Source organism: Stegostoma tigrinum, chromosome 10, assembly GCF_030684315.1.
Source record: "Stegostoma tigrinum isolate sSteTig4 chromosome 10, sSteTig4.hap1, whole genome shotgun sequence".
Lineage (NCBI taxonomy): Eukaryota > Metazoa > Chordata > Chondrichthyes > Orectolobiformes > Stegostomatidae > Stegostoma > Stegostoma tigrinum.
The window spans coordinates 25905965-25931055 of NC_081363.1; the positions used below are offsets into that span (position 1 = coordinate 25905965).

General features: G+C 46.6%; 2 protein-coding genes across 7 annotated transcripts in view; one reads left to right on the plus strand and one right to left on the minus strand.

The window, feature by feature from the left end:
• Positions 1 to 15359, minus strand: part of ppp4r4 (protein phosphatase 4, regulatory subunit 4) — a 228028-nt gene extending 212669 nt beyond the window's left edge. For 2 of the 5 annotated variants that reach the window (XM_059649055.1, XM_059649053.1), the window contains exons 1-2: positions 14118 to 15359; positions 10270 to 10343 (exon numbers count right to left, since the gene is read on the minus strand). In XM_059649055.1, coding sequence (XP_059505038.1) covers positions 10270 to 10343; positions 14118 to 14210 — 167 coding nt within the window. In that variant the 5' untranslated portion in view covers positions 14211 to 15359. Of the gene's footprint in view, positions 1 to 3656; positions 3715 to 10269; positions 10344 to 14117 lie in introns of all 5 variants that reach the window. The other 3 variants (XM_059649056.1, XM_059649054.1, XM_059649057.1) reach the window with 2 other exon arrangements.
• Positions 15332 to 25091, plus strand: part of ddx24 (DEAD (Asp-Glu-Ala-Asp) box helicase 24) — a 41187-nt gene continuing 31427 nt past the window's right edge. The window contains exon 1 of one of the 2 annotated variants that reach the window (XM_048537539.2): positions 15332 to 15352. The gene's annotated coding sequence lies outside the window, so the exon portion shown is untranslated. Of the gene's footprint in view, positions 15353 to 21613; positions 21748 to 25091 lie in introns of those variants that run through there. The other variant, XM_048537540.2, reaches the window with a different exon arrangement.

The window sequence follows — 25091 nt, forward strand, 5'->3', positions numbered from 1 at the left end:
GAAGATAGGGCGAGAGGAGACAGACAGGTCAAAGAGACGAGGTTAGAGCCAGTGAAGGTGGATGTAGGTGGGGATTTAGAGAGGGGATAGGTAGGTCCAGGGAGGACAGACAGGTCAAGGAGGCAGGATGTGGTTATTGGGTAGGAAATGGGGGTGGGTCTTCAGGTAGGAGGAATAGTTAGGGAAGGTGGAGAGGAAAAAATGTCTTTGGTAGTGGGGTCAGATTGACATGTTCATCCTGGGCCTCCTGCATTGCCACAATGACGCCACCCAAAAGATGCAGGAACAGTACCTCATATTTCACTTGGGAACTCTGCAGCCCAAGGGTATCAATGTGGACTTCATGAGCTTCAAAATCTCCCCTCCCCCGACCGCATCCCAAAACCAGCCCAGCTAGTACCCGCCTCACTAACCATTCCTCTGACCTCAAGACCCAACCCATCTCCTACCCAATAACCTCATCTTGCCTCCTTGACCTGTCCGTCCTCCCTGGACCGACCTATCCCCTCTCTAAATTCCCACCTAAATTCACCTTCACTGGCTCTAACCCAGCCTGTTTGACCTGTCTGCCTCCTCTCACCCTATCTTCTCCTTTATTCATCTTCTATCCGCCTCCCCCTCTACCTCCCTATTTATTTCAGAATCCCCTTTCCCTCCTGCATTTCAGAAGAAGGGTCTCGACCCGAAACGTCAGCTTTCCAGCTCCTCTGATGCTGCTTGGCCCGCTGTGTTCATTCAGCTTCACACCATGTTATCTCAGTTATTTTAATGGTGTCAATTAGTTTGACAAATTAAGTTATAAATTCAAGATCAAGTTAAACTACTTTACGAGTGTACAGGAAAAGAATTAATATTAAAATTAACATAAAACTCACCAATAAATCACTTAAAGTCTCACATCCTCAGCCCCTCAGATCTCACTATTTTTTGCTTCAGCTCTTAGACAACAGCTTTCTTTTGAAAAGTACCAAAATAGCAACTATTCCCTCAATGCAATAACAACTATTCCCCAAATTCCTTCAGCCACCAAATTCTCAACTTTAATTACTTTGTAGAAGCAATACGTCAAAATGGATTTCATGTAAGATTCAACAGATACTGTCAAACATTTATATGGCAGAGCACAAAAGGAAGATACAAAGTGGTCAAAAGAAAATAGAACATAGATTAGTTTTGGATAATAAAATGTGAGGCTGAACGAACACAGCAGGCCAAGCAGCATCTCAGGAGCACAAAAGCTGACGTTTCGGGCCTAGACCCTTCATCAGAGGGTCTAGGCCCGAAACGTCAGCTTTTGTGCTCCTGAGATGCTGCTTGGCCTGCTGTGTTCGTCCAGCCTCACATTTTATTATCTTGGAATCTCCAGCATCTGCAGTTCCCATTATCTCTGATAGATTAGTTTTGGATTGCTTTGTCAAGAGGACTGGATAAACGTGGATTCAATTATGAACTCTGTGCTGTAAACAACTATTGTTTTATGGATTGAGTACATGCGAGTGCATGTATTAAGGGATGCCAAGAAGAATATTCAATTACTATAATCATACTTTGTGAAATCAGGTACAAACTTAGATCAACTGAATAGTCGTTTTCCTCATACTCATACCTATCACCAGACTCTTTCCTTAGCTTAGGTCCAAAGTGAAAACAACTGTTAGGTTCTGTTGAATTTTCCACAAACATCTGTCATCCGCCTGAGGCTTCAAACTAAATGAAAAAGAACCAATGAGGTGGAGAATCATCATTTATAACACAGACTTGAAGTAACTGCTCTGTTATCCACTTTGTTAGCCAACAAAAAATTAAACACTACAGTGCCTTTATTTAACATAAAACCAAGGTAAGCATTCTTTTGGATGGTAAACAAAATAAAACCAAAGAACTGTGGATGTTGGAAATCAGAAACAAAAACAAATTGCTAGGACAACTCAGCAGGTTCAGCAGTATCTGTTCTTCAGAACTGTTCTGAAGAAGGGTCACTGGACACGTAAAGTTAACTCTGCTTTCTCTCTAGAGATGCTGCCAGACCAGCTGAATTTTCCCAGCAATTTCTGTTTTTGATTCTTTTGGATATTATTATTTCTTAGCACTTTTGATTTATTTGAGAGTTTTAACATTTTTGCAAGAATTAACACTAGTCACTCTTACCATGGTGAAAAATTGTTCAAAATTACAAAGGTAAATACTAAATTATAAAACTTTTACCAGATATCTGCTCAGCATTCAAATCATTGAAATTCAACTGTAGAATCATTGTCTGTTGTTACATCCTATAAATACTCTACAATTGACATTGCATTAATATTTAAATAGTTACCCTTATATCTGCCATATTAACAAATAGTGGCCAAGGTAAGCTAATGAGAAATTAGTGAAATATAAAGGGACTGTTCTATTCTAATTCTGTCAATCAATCTCTGTACCTGGTGAAAATATAATGTTTCAGAGTTAAGAAAAAAACTCTTGTAAAAGTTACAGGTAACGAACCTTGTAAGACAAAATTTATATAAATTTTCTATGGTGAGCACAATCAAAAAAACCATTAAATATGTACATTGGAATTAAACACAAAGCTGCAAGAGACTTCTTTGGAAACTTTAAATACAACACATCCCCACTGTGAGTTTCTATTTTTTTTAAGTAAAATTACATCGTCACCTTCAGATCACATATTGAATTACACGCAAAGACATTGAGAATTCAGGAAAAACAGAGATCAACAAAACATCAATATATTTTATCATACAAATTATTTTTCAACTTCGCCGCAGCATATTACATGCTCACCACATTTATTCAATACAACTAAGAATTTCTCAGGATAACACAAACAGTCCATGTTATAACTCTTCAACAATTTGTAAGTATTCCTTTCTCCAAATTTCAAATCTTCTTCCTATCTGACAGATTACAAAAATATAGAGATAGAGTTCAAAGTTGTAAGATATTCTTTCCCTGAATCTCCAATCACTCACACTGCAATGTACCATATTGTTTTCTATCCATCAGTCATTATTCTAAACAGACCAGGTGGTTTATCTAAGTTGCACAGTACATTTTTACAGCTGTATAACTATTGCAGTGAAAATTGCAGGTTAGAAGCTTGGAATTCTGCAGTGACTAGCTCAGCTGCTGACTTCCAAAAAAATGTACACCACATACAAGGCACAAGTCAGGAACTACATAGTAACATTAAGTTATTTATTTCTGTTGACAAAGGGAGTACTTAAATTTACACAACAACAGAATTAGAACAATTCATACATATCTTCTATGATCATCACTGTATGACTACACTTAAAGCCACATCACATAAGGAAAGCATTAATTTAAGAGACTACAGTATTTATATGAGCATAAGACATCAGGCAAAAGTTAGCAGCAAACAAAAAAAAACACAGACATGCACCTCTATACGTGAAAAGCCATGCTTACCACTTTTGCCTGTGACATAAATTACACCTCTAGAAACTCACTGCACGTGATGCAATAACATAAATGCAAATCTTCACAAAATAAAACTACTCAGCATTCACTTATTCAATTGGCACAATGTTCATGACAATAGCATCCACAATATTTCACCCTGTATAGTAGCACTAGGTTCTGCAGTCTTAATCAAGAGATTCCACATTCATTCATAAGGAATTCATTACCTCAATGACTTGGAGGTTTCCTGATTCCCAGGTAGAGTATTCCAGGTCACCTGACCACCTGGAACATCAAAGGTAGCAGATGCATGAGAGCACTGCCACATGCAAGTTCCCCTCCATCTCATACTCCATTCCATCTTGATTTGGAATTATATTTCCAAGCCTTCATTGGTATTGCATCACTGTCCCACCCTAACAGTATTTTGTGCACACCCATACCAGATGGACTGCAATGCTTCAAGAAGGTATTTCACCATCTCCCCTTCCAAAGCAATTGGTGATAGGTAATAAATGCTGAACTTGTATGTCAGGACATGGAGGTGCTGGTGTTGGACTGGGGTAGACAAAGTTGTAAGTCACACAACACCAGATTACAGTCCAACAAGTTTATCTGAAATCACAAGCTTTCGGTTCGCAGCCCCTTCATCATGTAAAGTGAGACAGAAGAGCACACAGACACAGAATTTATAGGCAGAGAGATCAAAACATCATACAACTGGTGTGTGAAGTGTCAAATAATGAGTCTCTGCAAGTGACCAAAAGTGTTAGACAGTGTGAGTAAAGCAGCAACAGCTGAATAACAAGATAAGGGATGATCTACAATGCGATTAAAAGAGGCAAGGAGATAATGAAAACAGATTAAAAATAAGGTGGTGCTGGAGACAATCTAAATGACTGGAATAGCATGAAAGGTAAAGGGTCTAACCAAAGTAATAAGTAATCCAAAACAATACAAACTGATTAAAGTACAGAGACCATAACAATTTAGCATGGTGATGGTGTCAAAACAAAGCAATAAGGAAGGTTTTACAGGTACAGAAATGTGGTAGGGTCATATGTAGCGTAACATGAACCCAAGATCACGGTTAAAGCTGTCTTCATGGGTACGGAACCTGGCAATCAGTTTCTGCTCGGTAATTTTGTATTGTTGTGTGTCTCGAAGTCTGCCCTCAAAGGAGGGCGCTTACCAAAGATCAGAGGCTGAATGCCCTCGATCACTGAAATGTTCATTACAATGTAGGATTAACAGCAATCAACTTGCACAGATCAAACTCTCACAGACAGAAGTGTGGTAACAGCCAGAATGAGAGTTTAGATTCTTATGCTCAAGTTTGTGGAAGTGGCAAGTGAACCCACAGTCTTCACCAAGCGTAGGAATAAACAGAGCATTTTTAGGATAGCACTGTGCATTTAGCGTAGTGGTACACAGATTAGTGGTTAAGCCTCAACTATTTACAATACATATCATGATCTGAATGAGAAGAACAAGTGTAATTCATCCAAATCTGCGAACAGCACAAAACTCTGTGGAAAATTAAGCACTAAAGGGTGTGAACAGAAGCTACAAAAAGATTCCAGCAACTCTCTGAAAATGTGAAGCTACTCACATTTATAGGAAGCACGTTGAAGTAGTTTTTTTTAAACAGGCAAGATACCGGTATATGTTAGTATTCGAAGGATCCTTGTACACATTAGAGAAAATTAACCCACAAGCACCAAAAACAATAAAGAAGGCAAGAGACATGTTAACCTTTGTTGCAAGGCAGTTCAGCTACAAGTGTAAGGAAGTGTTGCATTTCTATACCACTTTGATGACATAAAACCTGGCTTACCGTGGACAGTTTTGGTTTCTCTACCTAAAGAAGGATAAACTTCTCTTTGAGGCTGTACAATGAAGGCTCAATTGATTAATTCCTGAAACAAGACGATTGTACTATGAGTACTCAGTACAACCATATAAATAAGTCTATGGGTGAATTTGCACTGGCAGATTTGTAATTGCAAACACATTCTATACTGTTCAAAAAGCACACAATTTGTACACAGTGTGGCATTGTATAATTTCCTACTTTGGAAATAAAACCAGTCAGACTGCAAGTTGATACACAGACAGGGTCTAAACAAGGCCTTACGCCGACCCCACCACCCAAGACATTTTTCCATCCCCACCCTTGTCTGCTGTCCGGAGAGACCACTCTCTCCGTGACTCCCTTTTCCGCTCCACACGCCCCTCCAACCCCACTACACCCGGCACCTTCCCCTGCAACCGCAGGAAGTGCTACACTTGCCCCCACACCTCCTCCCTCACCCCCATCCCAGGCCCCAAGATGACTTTCCATATTAAGCAGATGTTCACCTGCACATCTGCCAATGTAGTATACTGTATCCACTGTACTTGTTGTGGCTTCCTCTACATTGGGGAAACCAAGCTGAGGCTTGGGGACCGCTTTGCAGAACACCTCCGCTCAGTTCGCAATAAACAACTGCACCTCCCAGTCATGAACCATTTTAACTTCCCCTCCCACTCTTTAGACAACATGTTCCATCATGGGCCTCCTGCAGTGCCACAATGATGCCGCCCAAAGGTTGTAGGAACAGCAACTCATAGTCCGCTTGGGAACCCTGCAGCCCAATGGTATCAATGTGAACTTCACAAGCTTCAAAATCTCCCCCTCTCCCACTGCATCCCAAACCCAGCCCAGCTCGTCCCCTCCCCACACTGCATCCCAAAACCAGCCCAGCTCGTCCCCGCCTCCCTAACCTGTTCTTCCTCTCACCTATCCCCTCCTCCCACCTCAAGCCGCACCTCTATTTCTCACCTACTAACCGCATCCCGCCTCCTCGACCTGTCCATCTTCCCTGGACTGACCTATCCCCTCCCCACCTATACTCTCCTCTCCACCTATCTTCTCCTCTGTCCATCTTCAGTCCAGCTCCCTGCCACCCCCGCACCCCCCCCCCCCCCCCGGCTATTTATTTCAGAACCCACTCCCCATCCCCCTCTCTGATATTGGATCTACGTCCGAAACGTCAGCTTTTGTGCTCCTGAGATGATGCTTGGCCTGCTGTGTTCATCCAGCTTCACACTTTGTTACCTAAAATGTATTGTCTGACCTTAGTTGCCACCTCAGTTATACTGATAAAACCTTCAGTCATCTCGGGGCAGTGCCTTGAAAGAAATTCTGGAATTTGCATATTAATCCTCTTTAACTGATTAAAGATTTAACAGCCATCTTAGGTTTGTTCAACACAGTCTCATCAGTTCTATGATCCTTTGATGTTTTGCTTATTAATTCTGTGTCGGAGGCCATCTCTCTCACTGACACCAAGAAGAAGAAAGACTCAGAAAGCTTGTGTCTTCAAATAAATCTGTTGGACTAATACCTGGTATTATGTGATTTTTGACCCTGTTCTGTTAGTAGAATGGGTGTACTTTTTCTGGAGTTTTGAAGATTGCGAGATGATTTAGCACTGCTAAGAAATAAATTAATGCAGGTTCTTGTTTTAAACACAGAGAAATTCACAAGAATACCAATAAACAGGAAAACCACCAATGTCGGAGAGGAGACGCTTATTGGTTGCCAAATGCCAGCGGCATTGCCATGGAGAATGCAGCAGGTAACAATATCTACTGTTCACTTTTCAGGCTTTGTTTAGATTTCAAATCAGACTCTAATTCACCAGGGCATGCCTTGAGTAATAAATCAGCAAATGGACATCACCTATTTTATTGCATTTAGACAGGCACAGTGCATGCATATATTCTTTCTGTCCGCAAAGAACAAGGCACAATATATTCTTGTATGTGGTTTACAGTATACTTAATTGTGCCATACTGTGAGCCCAACTGACCATCCTAATTTGGTTGTCATGTAATTCTTCACACCCTCAGGATTGTTGTCCAATTGCAGAAACATATCCAATACACAATGTTATGTGTATGGCAAGTGCAGGCTAGTTAGATACAGTCAGTACTCTACTTGTCACAAACAGCTGAAAGGATATGCTGTTTACTATGATCCACCAAGCTTTGGGACAGATAACCTGCATCCTTGGCATCACACAGGCACTGAAATTCACATAATATATGTAGCCAAAATGATATGGTCTCACTGAAAACGTAAAATTCTTAGAGAGTACCTAAAGGTGAGGTCCTCCTCTACAGGAGAGTCTGGAATTTGTTGCAGAGTGAGGTTAACGGGGTTAACATCTTAGGACTGACAGGAAGACAAATTTCTTCACTCAGAGTTATTAATCTTTAGGATTCTGAACTCATGAGGCTGTGAATGTTTTATCAATGAATACACTCAAGTCTGACAGCAATAGATATTTGAACACTAAAGGAAGCAAGGAAAATAAGAAGAAGATAGAGAAATTGTTGATGTAAGGAGGTGAAGGACGACCTTTTAGAGGTTTATTAAATCACAAGTGGCATACATAGGTGAAGAGTCTGGGTCTTTTCCACTGGGTAGGGAGTCCAAAAACTAGAGGCCATAGGTTTAAGGTGAGAACAGGAAGATTTAAAAGGGACCGGAGGGGCAATTTTTTCACACATATGAAACAAGCTGCCAGAGGAGTGGCAGGGACAGGTACAATTATAACATTTAAAATACATTTGAACAGGTAAAAAGAGGAAAAGTTGATAGCAATATGGGCTAAACACAGGAAAGTGGGACTAGTTAGGTTTAGGAAACCTGGTTGGCATGGATGAGATGAGCCAAAAGACCAATTTCCGTGCTGTATGACTCTGTGATTCGAAATGTTTAACTATGATCTTTTGAATGATGAAACAGACTGGATGGTCTATTCCTGCTCGTATTTCTTATATGATGTTACTACTTTCCTCAGCTTGGGAAGTGAAGCATTTTCTTAGCTGGCATTAAGTGGAATGTTGAAACATCTGTTTTGATACAAGCATCTTAACAAACTGTTGAATCTATCTTTCCAATTAATCTATTGAAACAGATTTATATCCAGGGCAAAATCTGTCAATGGTAAAAAGATTGAAACTAAATATTTTGAAAGAAACACAATCAGGCAAGCATGGAAGGAGGCAAATAACCGCACACTAGAATGAAATAATGATTAAAAACATAAGGTTAACAGCAATCGATGTATTTAGCACAGAACCTACAAAGATGTGAGTTAGAGAGTAATATACACTCAGCACAGTCAGACTGAAAACAAACAAAATGGTGAAAGGTACTTATACAGGATTGTTTGAACTGCTTTTCAAGCCACAAAGATATTTGCTTGAATGCTTGAAGAAAGTCTAGTGTTACTGTTACAAATCATTATGGGTCACCAGAAAGACAAACTGGCCATGTCTCCTTTCTACATTCTTGAAAAGCATCAGCAAATAGTGAATGTCACAAACCTTCGACAATGAACAAACAAGAACAGAAAAATTCATCAGATGTGTAAATAACGTAAAGATGGGGTTGTTTCTTAGAGCATTGTGAGGATACAAAAACAATACGTCAGACTTTATGGCTGCCAGGCAATTTATAGCTTGGAGAAGCCAGAACCAACCAAAGAAAATAACAGGCATTTTCAAGAATGTAAAAAAGTGAAGAACTATCCTTTGTTTTAAAACGCTTTTATACATTCACAAAGCTTACCAATTCAATGCCATTTTGTAACCTAATCCAAAAACGAGACAGATGCTAAAGGTGTTAAACTCATTGGAAATTACAGTAGCTCAATAAGTCAGTAAAGAGAATTGAACTGCAAGGACATACAAACAAATCAAACATTGTCCGAGGCTTGCAATCATTAACTACAGAACTATATATGCTAGTCAAGTGGATAGCAGGGAGGAAATACTAATAGGATTATTATTAAAATGGACAAATAATCCTGATGGGACACTTGACCAAGTGTGGTTCTGGGAACATTAGCTCAACTGTTTTAACAATAATACCCTTAATGGTCTAGACATACATTTTATTCAGTGCAACTTAGAAGGAGGAGATACGAGGAATTGGAGGCCAAACAAGGCAGCTAAGCCATCGGAACTAGAAGATCCAAGATTGAGATAACAGGGCACATCTGCTTGCTGACATAGCTCAATGTACTGGTCAGCCTATGAAGCCTGTCATATGCTGTACATGCTGGCATAATGTGATCAATCACTTCCAAAAACATTGTAGCAGGATTTGGAAGTTATGAACTATAAATTATGTGCTGTAAAAACTAACATGGATTTCTCTGCGTGACTAGGATCTTCTCCCTTGCCTGTACTCAAGTTTTTTACTCTGCAGATTTGCAAACTGTCACTTTTTGCCACAATGCTAGTAAAAAGCAGTGTTAAAATTGTTTAAAAAAATGTACAGTCATAATAAACTTGTGTACCTAACACAGTATAACTGATAAAATAGCAAATCACGCAGGTTTCAGATGTATCAGAAGAAATTTAACTGTGCACAAGAGGAACATTAAAATGGTAATACCAATCCAGGCTTAGGCACTTTCTATTGATGCAGGCTAAAATACACGCAACAAAATTCATTGACAGCATTGCAACAATAATTATGACAACAGGATCTTTGAAATAAAAAAATGCCAACACCAACAGATAATGAAAAAGAACTAATCTACAGTTTCCCATCCTTCTTGTAAGGATAGAAAAGCGGGACCATTAAGGGTAGAGGTTACTCAAAAACAAAATGTAGCAAAAATAGAAACAAGAGATACCTTTCCAAAGCAGGCCATCACAATACTGTTGAAATATAACTTTCAAATATTTGTTTCCTAATATGCTTTCAAAAATATAACTTCAGACATTGCTGCACCTTTCTTCCAAAACACTCGGAAACTGGAATTCGTAACCTACCTGAGGAGATAAACAGCTCTTTCAATATCATTGAGTTCTTCATCTACTGTCAATCTTTCGATCTCTTCTGGTGTCTACAAATATAAATAGATATTAAAAATAGAGCGGATATGCAATGCAGTTATCAATAAACCAGCTAGTTTCGGTCAAACAAGATCCAATCAAGGAGGTGTCATGTGATATCATAAATTGCAATGGAAAACCGTAGTATTTTGTGATACCAAACGTAAGATTATAAGTTTTATTGACAACTATCCAATATGTAATTTATAAGCGATAGGGGCATTAATATAGAAAATTGTAATTATTCTGAATTGGTTAGGACTGAACACAGTTGGAGTAGCAAATTGTTTAGACTACCACTTCACCAATCCAAATTAAAATAGAGAAAAACCATTTAAGGTTAACACAAGGGGAACAAATATCATCGCAACTTTTTTTTTAAAAAGCAAGAGCCAGAACAAATGACAGGGAGAAAATCGAATGCAACATATCAGTCAATACCAATGAACTTAGCTCTTCCAGTGTTGTAATTGATCAAACGGCAACTCTATACCGCTGAATCAACCTCAACTTTTAAGTGTAAACTTAAATGTGGTATTCTATTAACTGTAGCCCAGTCACATTTCATAAGCAATTTGCTCATAACTAAACATGCAGGCTCTGATCTGTAAGCTCATATTTATTTTTAGCAGTTGGTAGTGCTCTTGCCTCTGAGTCACAAGAATCCAGCTTCAAGCTGTTCTTTAGAACTTGAACACACAAATCAAAGCTGAGGATTGGCTGTCTGACAGAAAGCAGAGAGTTGGGATAAAAGGCTCTTTTTCGGAATGGCAACCGGTGACGAGTGGTGTCCCACAGGGTTCAGTGTTGGGGCCGCAGCTATTCACCTTGTATATTAATGACCTGGATGAAGGGACCGGGGGCATTCTGGCGAAGTTTGCTGATGATACGAAAATAGGTGGACAGGCAGGTAGTACTGAGGAGGTGGGGAAGCTGCAGAAAGATTTAGACAGTGGTCCAGGAAATGGCTGATGAAATTCAATGTGAATAAATGTGAAGTTTTGCACTTCGGAAAAAAGAATACAGGCATGGACTATTTTCTAAACGGTGAGAAAATTCGCAAATCAGAAGTGCAAAGGGATCTGGGAGTGTTGGTCCAGGATTCTCTAAAGGTTAACTTGCAGGTAGAGTCCGTAATTAAGAAAGTGAATGTAATGTTGTCGTTTATCTCAAGAGGGTTGGAATATAACAGCAGCGATGTGATTCTGAGGCTTTATAAGGCTCTAGTTAGGCCCCATTTAGAATACTGTGTCCAATTTTGGGCCTCACACCTCAGGAAGGGCATACTAGCCCTGGAGAGTGTCCAGCAGAGATTCACACAGATGATGCCTGGAATGGTAGGTTTAACATACGATGAACGGCTAAGGATCCTGGGATTGTACTCATTAGAGTTTAGAAGGTTGAGGGGAGATCTAATAGAAACTTACAAGATAACGTATGGTTTAGAAGGGGTGGACGCTAGGAAGTTGTTTCCGTTAGGCAGGGAGACTAGGACCCGTGGGCACAGTCTTAAAATTAGAGGGGGTAAATTTAAAACTGAAATGAGATGACATTTCTTCGGCCAGAGTGGTGGGCTTGTGGAATTCATTGCCGCAGAGTGCAGTGGAGGCCGGAACATTGGATGCCTTCAAGGCAGAGATCGACAAATTCTTGATCTCAAAAGGAATCATGGGCTACGGGGAGAGTGCAGGGAAGTGGTGCTGAAATGCCCATCAGCCATGATTTAAATGGCGGAGTGGACTTAATGGGCTGAATGTCCTTACTTCCACTCCTATGTCTTCTGATCTTATGGACACTCTACTCGGTGAATGCGCCAGAGCGTCTGAAATACCCACTGTCAGATGTAATGTTATGACGTGAAGGCTCCGGATTTGGGCTGGGGTAGTAAGGTCAGAAATCACACAACACCAGGTTTATTTGAAAACACAAGCTTTCGGAGCCTCAGTCCTTCTTCAGGTGTCATTTACAACAATTCTGGATGTGAGTTTGCTCGCTGAGCTGGAAGGTTAGTTTTCAGACGTTTCATCACCATTCTAGGTAACATCATCAGTGAGCCTCCCACGAAGCGCTGGTGTTATGTCCCGCTTTCTATTTATCTGGTTAGGTTTCCTAGAGTTGGTGATGTCATTTTCTGTTTGAGAAGATTTGTAGCTCAGGTTGAGGTTCTGGATGTGAGTTTGCTCGCTGAGCTGGAAGGTTAGTTTTCAGACGTTTCGTCACCATTCTAGGTAACATCATCAGTGAGCCTCCGACGAAGCGCTGGTGTTATGTCCCGCTTTCTATTTAGGAAATGACATCACCAACCCAAGGAAACCTAACCAGATAAATAGAAAGCGGGACATAACACCAGCGCTTCATCGGAGGCTCACTGATGATGTTACCTAGAATGGTGACGAAACATCTGAAAACTAACCTTCCAGCTCAGCGAGCAAACTCACATCCAGAACCTCAACCTGAGCTACAAATCTTCTCAAAACTCGCTATTTACAACAATGTTGCAACAAGGGCACATCTGCCTGTTTGAATCAGTGTAAAAGAGCCCACAGACATGATTTATATACCTCAATCAACATCACAAAAAACACATTAGCTTGTCATTATCACCGCTGTTTGTGGAAGACTGTTTGCATAAATTGACTACTTCACTTTCTTCATTATTACACTGTAATGTGGTATATGAATGTAAATCTTCCTTTCTCTTCTTTCTACTAAAAGCATCTTATAATGGATAGTGATGAAAGGTTTATATATGCATTTGACAAACCATACAGCGTAAATTGCTCAAACTGACAAGAGTTTGCTAAAGCCGCCTCATCAGCCAAAGTGCTCTTTTTGGCAGAAACCATTTTTTAAAAGAAGAGTTTTAAGGTTATCAATCCATGCAGATTAACAACATACAGATACAGCGAAATACGGAAAACAGTGGAGAAACTGGATGGGTCAGACAGTTTCTGTGGAGAGCAGTTACTATTTCACTCTCTCTCCTCCTCCTCTGCTGCCCTGCTGAGCATTTCCAGCCGTGATTTTCTTTTAATTCACATATCCAGCATCTGCATTTTGATTTAGCATTGATTTAAAATTCAGATTCATCTGTTCTGTTGTACATAGTACTTTTAACAAAAATCTAGTTTGTATCATATCAGAAATGTCTCCATTAAATTAGTACATGAGATAGCAAATAGATTTCACATTGTAACAAGGTCCATGTTAATATTTGTTCAGAAATATAATCTGACCTATTCAATCTTGATTTATATTTGTCCCAATTTTTTCATATATCGATTAAATAAATCTAAAATTAAGTTATGGATTGAAATCTTAATAAATATGCTCGATATAAATGGCAGCGACACTTAAAATGTTAATAATGAACTGGTAAATGTTCTCGTTAAAATGAGTCATAATGTGCTAACAATTTCAGTGCGTACGGCAGATTTGATGTCTCAGTTGCTGATAACTTACATGATATAGCTTCTCTACCCTACGGCTGTAATCGGTAATAACTAGTGGAACTGTGTAACAAATCTGATTTTGTCTCTGTGCCCGAGACAGGCAGTCAATTTTCGCTTTAAATACATTTCCAGCACAGTGATTCAGGGGTAACGCAGGCTCTGCCTTCATTGCGCTGCAAGCGCAGCCCAGTGTAACCTTGATAGCTCTACTTACATACACGGATAGTGTACCTCATACATACATAATATGCACATACATATATATACATAATATATATATTTTCCACCATCACCATCATCCAACAACCACACTCCCCTTTCTCACATACACACCTTCAGGTATCGACGCACTGGTCTTTCGATGAAGCTAAGTTCCTGCAAATCTTCTATTTGCCCGAATAAATTCTCCTGGTTGAAATCCATCATTTTTTAAAAACAAAATAAGGATTCGAAGAGATGAGAATAAAGCAGCAGAGAGTTCGGGGAGGATGAAGACCTGTGTGCGTTTGTGTGTGGGTGCGGGTTTGAGCCGGGATCCGGGGGTGGGGAGAGGAGGCTGGGGGAAGAGTGTGCAGAGTGGTGGGGTGAAACTGGGGTGGGGTGGAGGTGAAGGTGGGGATGGCGAGAGGGAATAGAGAATGAGTGTACTGGTGGGAAGAGAAGGTGACGATGATAGGGGGAAGAACAGAGGATTAGAGCGGGGGAAAGAGTATGGGGAGGAAAGAGGGTGAAGATTGGCGGGGGGAGACGATGGGGGTCGGGGAGGAGAGTATGGGGAGAAGAGGGTGAGGATTGGGGGGAGAGGGTGAGGATCGGGGGAGAGAAGGGGGTGATGATCGATAGGGAGAAGAGGGTGAGGATTGGGGGGAGAGGGTGAGGATCGGAGGCGGAGAGGGTGACGATCGGAGGAGGGGGAAGAGGGTGAGGATCGGAGGCGGAGAGGGTGACGATCGGAGGAGGGGGAAGAGGGTGAGGATCGGAGGCGGAGAGGGTGACGATCGGAGGGGGAAGAAGGTGAGGATCGGTGGCGGAGAGGGTGACGATCGGAGGTGGGGGGGAAGAGGGTGAGGACCGGACAGGGCGAGAGGGTGCGTAAGGTGAAGGGAGGGAGGGTTGCGGGTGGAGAGAGGGATCAGAGAAGGGGAAGGTGGTCAGCGACTCTCCGACGATCCTAGCACCATATATCCCGGTATCCGAGCCGTCCGACCGGCAGTTGGAAGATGAGGCGCCACCTCTCCCAAACCTCGCTCTCTGCCCTCCCCCCGCCCCCACACCAGGCGGTGGAGGCTTAGGTTACCGGGGGTCTTCGGCCTCTTTCGGATCTCAGCGGCAGACTATCCCTTTCCTTTTCACCTGCCGTCAATCCACCAGGCGCAGGAGCTGCGTTACCGCCCCGCCCCCCCAACACACAAACGCTCTGTGTGGTATCTCTGTAGGTCACAGAGAGGGTCTTCGTGGTTATCCCCGAATCCGGGGGGGGGGGGGGGGGATTGTCCGAAAAGAGCGAAGCGGCGATCGTTTTCCTTCTCCCCAGAGCGGAGCCGGAGACGGGAAACCTCGACGGGCAGGTGAGTGGGAGGGAGGGAGCAGTGTGACCGGGACTGGGTTGGGGTGGGGGTGGGGGGAGGCGGTGAGGGGGTGGGGGGAGGGAAAGGCGCGCGGGGGCGGGGATGGACCTCTCCGTCTCCCTGGGCAGCCGCCGTCGCCAGGGCAACGAGTCGCTACGGCGAGCGTCGAGCGTCCCGATCTCCCACGCACGTCGGGACGGAAGGCGTTCGCTCGTCAGTTCGCACCTGCCTCGGGGACCGTCTTGACGTCCCTCACCCTCCCTTATCAATCATCACTTGGAGTTTAGTTTTCCTTTAATCCCGTCCCTGACGCACTCAAATCGCGGAGAACGCAAAGGACAACGAGGTTGTGGGTCTGGGGTTGGAGGGAAGAGTGGATCTGGAGTGTTTAAATTTTCGCCTCACCAACCCGTACACCTCTGGAGCAGGTGGGACGTAGTACCCCTCCTAGTACAGAGTCAGGGCCAATGCCACCAGCGTCTGGTGTGGGCCCGGATAGGGGGCTGCAGTTTACCTTTGACGATTGACTCCAAACAGTGATTTCTCCCAGTGTGAATCATCAAGTCTAGTGGGTGGGGGTCCTATTGTGTAAACCATGATTAATGCTGGAGGATCACTTGTGTTACATGTGCTGCTGGCAGATGCTTCAGTTTTCTGTGGGAATTCAGTACTTTTGGCGTTTCTGAAAAAGTAAAGATATTCTGCCCTCTCTCCCCAAGCTCGTGAACTCTTTTCATTTTTGCTGGAGTATCATCTCATGGCCTTTAGCCAACGAGCCATTTTAATGGGTGTCGTTTCCACAGCTCACTGGTAACTTTCCAAATCACAAGGTTGTGGGTTTAAGATTTTTGAGCACAAGAGGGAGGCTCACCCCTCCACTGAGAAACCATAAACAGTAGGCCCTTCAGCTTATTAAGTCTACTTGCCAATTACTGAGATCATAGCTGCTCTGACAATCATCAACTCCACTTTCCTGCCTTTTCCTCTATAACCCTTGACTCCCTTACTGAATAAAAATCTGACTTGCACTTAAGATCATCAAGATATGCGGCATGGAAACAGGCCCTTTGGTCCAACTCGTCCATGCTGATGATTTGTCCTATGTAATTCTAGTCCCATTTGGCCCAACTCCCTCTAAACCCTTCCTGTTCATATACCCATACTTTTAAATATTGTAATTATACCAGCCTCCACTTCCTCTGATAGTTCATTCCATACATGTGTGAAAATGTGACCCTTTAGGTCCCTTTTATATCTTTCCACTCTCAGTTTAAAGCTATGCCCTCTAGTTTTGTATTCCTCCACTCAGGGAAAAGACCCTGGCTATTTACCCTGTCCATGCCTCTTGTGATTTTATAAACCTCTACAAAGTCACACCTCAGCCTCTGACACTGTAGGGAAAATAGCCTGAGCCTATTCAGCATTTCCCTATGGCTTAAATCATCTCTACACTGTTGCATGATGACTAATAACAAACAACAGTACAGCCCTGGAAAAGGCACTTCAGCCCCCAAGATTGCACTGACACATAATGCCTTTCTAAACAAAAAAACCTCTTGCCTCTATGCTATTGATTTCCCTCTCTTCCCTGCCTATTCATATGTATGCCAAGATGATTCCTAAACATTCTATTCCACCATTTCCTCTGGCTATGCATTTCAGGGAATTACCATCCTCTGTATAAAAAAAACCAACATCTCACCTTTTAAACTTATCCCCTTTTACCTTAAATCCAAATCCACTACCTAGTATCAGTGATAATGGGAACTGCAGATGCTGGAGAATCCAAGATAACAAAGTGTGGAGCTGGATGAACACAGCAGGCCAAGCAGCATCTCAGGAGCACAAAAGCTGATGTTTCAGGCCTAGACCCTCTCCCTGGCAGTGCTAACCACTGTGCCAACATTTGTCAAAAATTTCATTCCACATGCAAACCACCCTCTGTGTAAAACATTTGCCTATCATGCATTTTTTATATCTCTCTCCTCTCAACTTAAATATGTGCTCCCTAGTCTGGAAATCCACCATCCTGGGGAAAAGATAACTTCCAGTAACTCCATCCATACCGCTATTATTTTATAAACTTCAATAAGTTCACCTCTCAACCTCCTATGCTCCAGTGAAAAAAGTTCCAGACTATCCAGCCTTTCTTTATAACTCAAACCTTCCATACTCGGCAACGTCCTAGTAAATCTCTTCTGAACCCTCACCAGCTTAATAATATCCTTCCTATAACTGGGTGACCAGATTTGGCCACAGTATTCCAGAAAAGGGCTCAACAACACCCTGGAAAACTTCAACATGGCTTCCCAACTCCTACACTCAAAGCACTGAGCAATGAAAGCAAGCATGTCAAATACCTTTTTAACTACCCTGTCTATATGTGATGCTAACTTCAAAGAATAATGTACCTGCACCCCTTAGTCCCCTGTTCTAAAGTACCACCCAAGGCCCTACTTCTAATTGTATAATTCTACACTGGGAAAAAGACTCCAACTATCTATTTTATCCTTGCCTCTCAAAATTTTGTAAACTTCTATCAGGTTTCTCTCATCCTTCATTCAAGTGAAAACAGACTAAGTTTGTCCAATCTTTCCTCATATCTCATACCCTCCAAACCAGGCAACATCCTGGTAAAATGTTCTGTACCCTCTCCAAAGCCTCCACGTCCTTCTGGTATTGTGGCAACCAGAACTGTACACAATATTGCAAATGTGACTTAACTAAAGTTCTGTACAGCTGCAACATGACTTGTCAATTTTTATACATAATGCCCCAAGTTTTGAAGGATAAAGCATGCTATATGCCTCCTTGACTATCTTATCCACTTGTGGGTAACTGGGAAGTGTTGCCTAGTGTACTGACTGATCCCTCAACCATTGTTCCCTGTGGTCAGTGTCACATGGTCTCGTGTACGGGGCCTTGAGTGCAATTTAATGTCTATGGCTCCCACATATAACGGTGTCCGCACTTGAAAAGTATTTACATGGAACGCAGAACAGTACAGTACAGGAACAGACCCTTTAGCCCATGATGTTGTGCTGAACATGATGCCAAATTAAACCAAACCCTTCTGCTTGCCCTTTCTTCATATTCCTCCATTCTTTGCAAACCCATGTGCTTATCTATAAGTATGTTAAACACCCCTACCATATCTGCCTCCACCACCAACCCTGGCAGTGAGTTTCAGACTCCTACCACTCACTGTGTAAAAAACCCCTCAGATCTCCTTTGAACTTTCCCCTTTCATTTTAAACACATGTCCCTTAGTATTAGACATCTCAACTCAGGGGAAAAGATTCTGACCATGAACCTTATCTGTGCATATCATAATTTTACAGACAACTGTCAAGTTTCCCTCAACCTCAGCTGCTCCAGACAAAACAACCCTAATTTTTCTAGCCCATCCGTATATAGCTCATACCCTCTAATCCAGGCGGCATCCTAGTAAACCTCTTCTGTCCCTCTTCAAAGCCTCCACCTAATTGGCTGTAAAGTATTTTGGGTTAGCTTGAGGTCAAGAAAGGCACCATATATCTTCCATTTTTCACCTGGGATTTTTCATATGGTGAATAAAAACCAAAAGAACTGCGGATGCTGTAAATCAGGAACTAAAACAAAGTTGCTGGAAAAGCTCAGCAGGTCTGGCAGCATCTGTGAGGGAAAACAAAAACAGAGTTAACGTTTTGGGTCTGGTGACCTTTCCTCAGAACTTTTCACATGGTGTGTTGACAATCTATTATAAAAATGTTCATCATATTTTTGTCCTCTCCTGTTCTACTCAAAAACAAAAGCTAAATGTCTGCTAAAGATATGAAATAATAATAAAAATCTCTTGAAATACTTTACACTCCTTTGGAGTGGAAAACAGAGTTAATGTTTCATGTTAATGAGCAACAGATCCTGGAATCCTCCAAACCTATTTAGCTCAACATCACAACAATGTGACTATCTGGTTTGAACCCAAATGGTTAATGGGACCAAAACCAGTCAGCATGTTAAACTGCAAAACTGTGATATCAAGGATAGCATCAAATGCATTTTAAAAGTTAACAAGAACAATCATTTGCACTAACAAAATGTACTGTAGCAACATAAAGCTCTTGGCCTGATATATATATATATGAATAAAGCTAAGGTTTAAAATGGAGACCACTCTTAAAGTAAGTACAAAAGAGAAGAAATTAGAGCAAAATAAATCACACACTACAAAGTAAAGAATTATTGAAAACAGAAAACATGGTGAAAGTTTCAATATCTACAAGTAAAACAAATTAAATGTAGTAATATAGTTGTTTGAAATGCAAGTAAGCTGATATATCTGTTATTCAAAGAAAATACTGGAAGGATATATGCCCACATCCTGACTGCAAAACATTTGATGATGATCAGAATCATCACACTGTAATTTGAGCTAATGATAGTTATCCCTTGAGTATTGTTATCCAAATTCTCTTATAACATTGCAATGCTTCTAGTGATTTTCCAACACTTTTTTTTTGCTTTACAAAGAGCTTTCATGACAAGTAAAACTGGTGTCAGTCTATGAATTGATCTAATATATTTTATGGGGTCTGGCACAGAAATAGATGCCGATCCATTTGTAGTTTGCATGTATGCAATTTACAGTTAATGGGAATCAAATCATGCGAAAGACTTTGAAACAACATACGAACATATCAGGGATATATTCAAATGAAAAATGAAACAACTTGAACATAGTAAATTTATATGAGTATATAAATTATTCTTGCCTTAGAAAAGGAATTACATTCTCAAAACTCGCTAAATGAATTACAGTTCAGTTCCAAGTAGTATTGTTAAAGAAATGAGACTACCATGTTGTGCCCACAGTCCCGAAAAACAAATTTCCTTTTGTGTGTTTGAGCGATGATCACACATCACAAAATTATTACAGCATAGAAGAAGGGCATTTTGTCCTTCACATTAGCAACGGCTTGATCTCCAAACAATTTACATAGGGCCATTTCTCTGTTTTCTTCCTGCAACCCTGTGCATAATGCCTTATTAGCCAACTATTTAATTTTCTTTTGAAATCTTTGGTTTAACTGCTCTCACCACACTAATAATGTATTCTGGATCTTAAACACTCAGAGTGAAAATGTTTTTCAATCTGGTGCTGTTGCTTCTATTACCATTACCATAAATCTGTGCCCCGATATTCTTGGTCCTTTCACAAATAGGAACAGGTCTGCTGGATCAACTGTACCTGTACCATTCACGATTTTCAATAGCTCTATGTAATCTCTTAGCTCTCACCTATAAAATCAATCCTGAGATAACAAAGTGTGTAGCTGGATGAATTCAGCAGGCCAAGCAGTAGGTCTAGGCCCAAAATGTCAGCTTTTGTGCTCCTGAGATGCTGCTTGGCCTGCTGTGTTCATCCAGTTACACACTTTTTATCTTGGATTCTCCAGCATCTGCAGTTCCCATTATCCAAAATCAATCCTGATGTCTGTTTCCCCTGTTCAATACTTTCTAAATCCACTGTGTTGCTAATTGCACTTTAGTTTCCCTGACTACAGTAAAAATGAGGATACATCTTTCTTAAATTCATTCAAAGAATGAATGGCATCACCAGCTGGCACGATTAATTGCCCATCCCTATTTGCCCTTGATAAGGTGATGGTGAGCTACCTTCTTGAACTGCTGCAGGCCATTGTAGCTTTGTTCACAATGCCATTAGGGAGGGAGTTCTAGGATTTTGACCCAGCGATATTTCCAAATCTGAATGATATTTTGAAAAGGAACTGGATATTGGTGGCTCTTCCATGAATCCCTGCCCCGTCTTTGCATATTTGCAGTGGTTGAGCGTTTGGAAGGTGATATCTAAGGAGTCTTAAAGGATTTTCTGCAGTGAATCTGGTAGATAGTACTGCTGCTACACAGCCTAGGTGGTGGAGGAACTGAATGTTTGTGGATATGGTGCTTATTACATAGACAGTATTTTCGTGTATGGTGTCAAGCTTCCTCTGGGAGCAGCAGTCGTCCAGACAGCTGAGAAATATTCCATCACATTTCTGACTTGTGCCATGTAGATATAGAGGAGGTGCGTTACTAGCTGCAGTATTCCAAAACCTCTGACCTATTCTTGCGGCCATTATGTTAGTGTCAGGAGTCCAATTCAGTGTACAGTTAACCCCGAGAATGGTGCTGTCAACCCGAAACTCTGTATTAGCCAGACTGTGTTGACTTCAACGGTCTTACATTTTCTGTGATGAGACCAGTGGCTGCCAGGGAGAGACAGCGTCAGCAAAGAAGATTGGACAGCCCCGGCCACCCCCTAGTATCGCGGCCTCTGATTGGTCAAGGCGAGTGAGACGATCGAGGCGGGTGTGCGGGAGAGCGCGTGGCGACAGGAGCCAAGGAAGAGGGTGAGAGTGGGACGGAGCGGGGGAGAAGTCGGAAGGAGCGGGTGGGGGGGACGAGAAGGAGGACGGGAGGAGAATGGGGGGGACGTGGGGTGGGAGGAGAAGGGGGGGGGGGACGTGGGGTGGGAGGAGAAGGGGGGGGGGGACGTGGGGTGGGAGGAGAAGGGGGGGGGGGACGTGGGGTGGGAGGAGAAGGGGGGGGGGGACGTGGGGTGGGAGGAGAAGGGGGGGGACGTGGGGTGGGAGGAGAAGGGGGGGGACGTGGGGTGGGAGGAGAAGGGGGGGGGGACGTGGGGTGGGAGGAGAAGGGGGGGGGACGTGGGGTGGGAGGAGAGGGGGGGGGGACGTGGGGTGGGAGGAGAAGGGGGGGGACGGGACGGGGGGGGGGACGGGGGGCGGAGGACGGGAACGTGGGACGGTGGGGGGGGGGAGGACGGGAACGTTGGGGTGGGGAGGGGGACGGGGTGGGGGGGGGACGTGGGGGGGGAGGACGGGAACGTGGGACGGTGGGGGGGGGGAGGACGGGAACGTTGGGGTGGGGACGGGAACGTGGGACGGGGTGGGGGGGGGACGGGGACGGGGTGGGTGGGGGGGGCACGGTGGGGGTAGGGGGGGGACGGTGGGGGTGGGGGACGGTGGGGGGAACGGGAACGTGGGACGGGTGGGGGTGGGGGGAGGGACGGGGTGGGGGGGGGACGGGAACGTGGGACGGGGTGGGGAGGGGGACGGGGTGGGGGGGGGGGACGTGGGACGGGGTGGGGGGGGGGGACGGGAACGTGGGACGGGGTGGGGGGGGGGGACGGGAACGTGGGACGGTGGGGGGGGGGGGACGGGAACGTGGGACGGTGGGGGGGGGGGGCGGGAACGTGGGACGGGGTGGGGGGGGACGGGGACGGGGTGGGGGGGGGGGGGACGGGGTGGGTGGGGGGGGGACGGGAACGTTGGGGGGGGGACGGGAACGTGGGACGGGGTGGGGGGGGACGGGGACGGGGTGGGTGGGGGGGGGACGGTGGGGGGGAACGGGAACGTGGGACGGGTGGGGGTGGGGGGAGGGACGGGGTGGGGGGGGACGGGAACGTGGGACGGGGTGGGGAGGGGGACGGGTGGGGGGGGGGAGACGGTGGGGGGAACGTGGGACGGGGTGGGGGGGGGGACGGTGGGGGTGGGGGGAGGGATGGGGGGGGAACGGGAACGTGGGACGGGTGGGGGTGGGGGGAGGGACGGTGGGGGGAACGTGGGACGGGTGGGGGTGGGGGGAGGGACGGTGGGGGGAACGTGGGACGGGTGGGGGTGGGGGGAGGGACGGGTGGGGGGAGGGACGGGGTGGGGGGAGGGACGGTGGGGGGAACGGGAACGTGGGACGGGTGGGGGTGGGGGGAGGGACGGGGGGTGGGGGTGGGGGGGGAAGGGAACGTGGGACGGGTGGGGGTGGGGGTGGGGGGAGGGACGGGGTGGGGGGGGACGTGGGGGTGGGGGGAGGGGAGGGGAACGTGGGACGGGGGGGAGGGACGGTGGGGGTGGGGGGAGGGGAGGGGGACGGGGGGGTGGGGGACGGGTTGGGGAACGTGGGGGGTGGGGGACGGGGGGGACGTGGGACGGTGGGGGGGGAACGGGGGGGTGGGGGACGGGTTGGGGAACGTGGGACGGTGGGGGGGGAACATGGGACGGTGGGGGGGGCGGGGGGGGGGGTGGGGGGGGGAGATGGGGTGGGGGGAGACGGGGGGGTGGGGGGGGGAGATGGGGTGGGGGGAGACGGGGGGGTGGGGGGGGGAGATGGGGTGGGGGGGACGGGGGGGTGGGGGGGACGGGGGGGTGGGGGGGGAGATGGGGGGGTGGGGGGGACGGGGGGGTGGGGGGGGAGATGGGGTGGGGGGACGGGGGGGTGGGGGGGGGGAGATGGGGTGGGGGGGACGGGGGGGTGGGGGGGGGGGTGGGGGGGGACGGGGGGGTGGGGGGGGAGATGGGGTGGGGGGGGACGGGGGGGTGGGGGGGGAGATGGGGGGGTGGGGGGACGGGGGGGTGGGGGGGGAGATGGGGTGGGGGGGGACGGGGGGGAGATGGGGTGGGGGGGGACGGGGGGGGACGGGGGGGTGGGGGGGGGAGATGGGGTGGGGGGGGACGGGGGGGTGGGGGGAGGGGAGGGGAACGTGGGACGGGTTGGGGAACGTGGGACGGTGGGGGGGGGGACGTGGGACGGTGGGGGGGGAACGGGGGGGTGGGGGACGGGTTGGGGAGGGTGGGGGGGACGTGGGACGGTGGGGGGGGGACGGGGGTGGGGGGGGGGGTGACGGGGGGGTGGGGGGGGACGGGGGCGGTGGGGGGGGGGTGGGGGGGGCGGGGGACGGGGGCGGTGGGGGGGGGGTGGGGAGGGGCGGGGGGGTGGGGGGGGCGGGGGACGGGGGCGGTGGGGGGGGGGTGGGGTGGGGGGGGACGGGGGGCGGGGGGGGAGACGGGGGGCGGGGGGGAGACGGGGGGCGGGGGGGAGACGGGGCGGGGGGGTGGGGGGGGAGACGGGGCGGGGAGGCGGGGGGTGGGGCGGGTGGGGTGGGGGGGAGGCGGGGGGTGGGGCGGGTGGGGGGGGGGAATGTGGGACGGGACGGGGGGACGGGGTGGGGGATGGGGGGGGGGAACGTGGGACGGGGGGGGATCGTGGGACGGTGGGGGGGGGAAGGGAACGTGGGACTTTGGGCGAGGGGACGGGAACGTGCGACGTTGGGGGGGGGGACGGGGTGGGGGGAGGGGAACGTGGGACGGTGGGGGGGGACGGGGCGGGGGGGGGAGGAGAGGGGGGACGTGAGGGGGGGACGTGGAGGGGGGAGGAGAAGGGGGACGTGGGGACGGAGGAGAAGGGGGACGTGAGGGGGAGAGAGGGGAGACGTAGGGGGGAGGGAGGGGGGGCTAGGGGGGAGGGAGGGGGGGCTAGTGGGGAGGGAGGGGGGACGTGGGGGCAGAGATGGAGGCGAGGACCGGTCGGGGGGGGGGGGGGGGGAGACGGAGGGGAGGACCGGTGGGGGGGGGTGGGAGACGGAGGGGGGACCAGGTTGGGCGGGGGGAGAGACGGAGGTGGGGGGTGGGGACGTGGGGGAGACGGGGGATGGGGACGTCGGGGGGACGTGCGGATGGGGTGGGGGGATGTAGGGGGGGACGTGGAGGGGGGAGGAGAAGGGGGACGTGGAGGGGGGAGGAGAAGGGGGACGTGGAGGGGGGAGGAGAAGGGGGACGTGGAGGGGGGAGGAGAAGGGGGACGTGGGGGGGGAGGAGAAGGGTGACTGGGGGGACGTGGTGGGGACGAGGAGGGGGGTGGGGACGGAGGAGGGCGGGGAGAGGAGAGGGGTGGGGACGGAGGA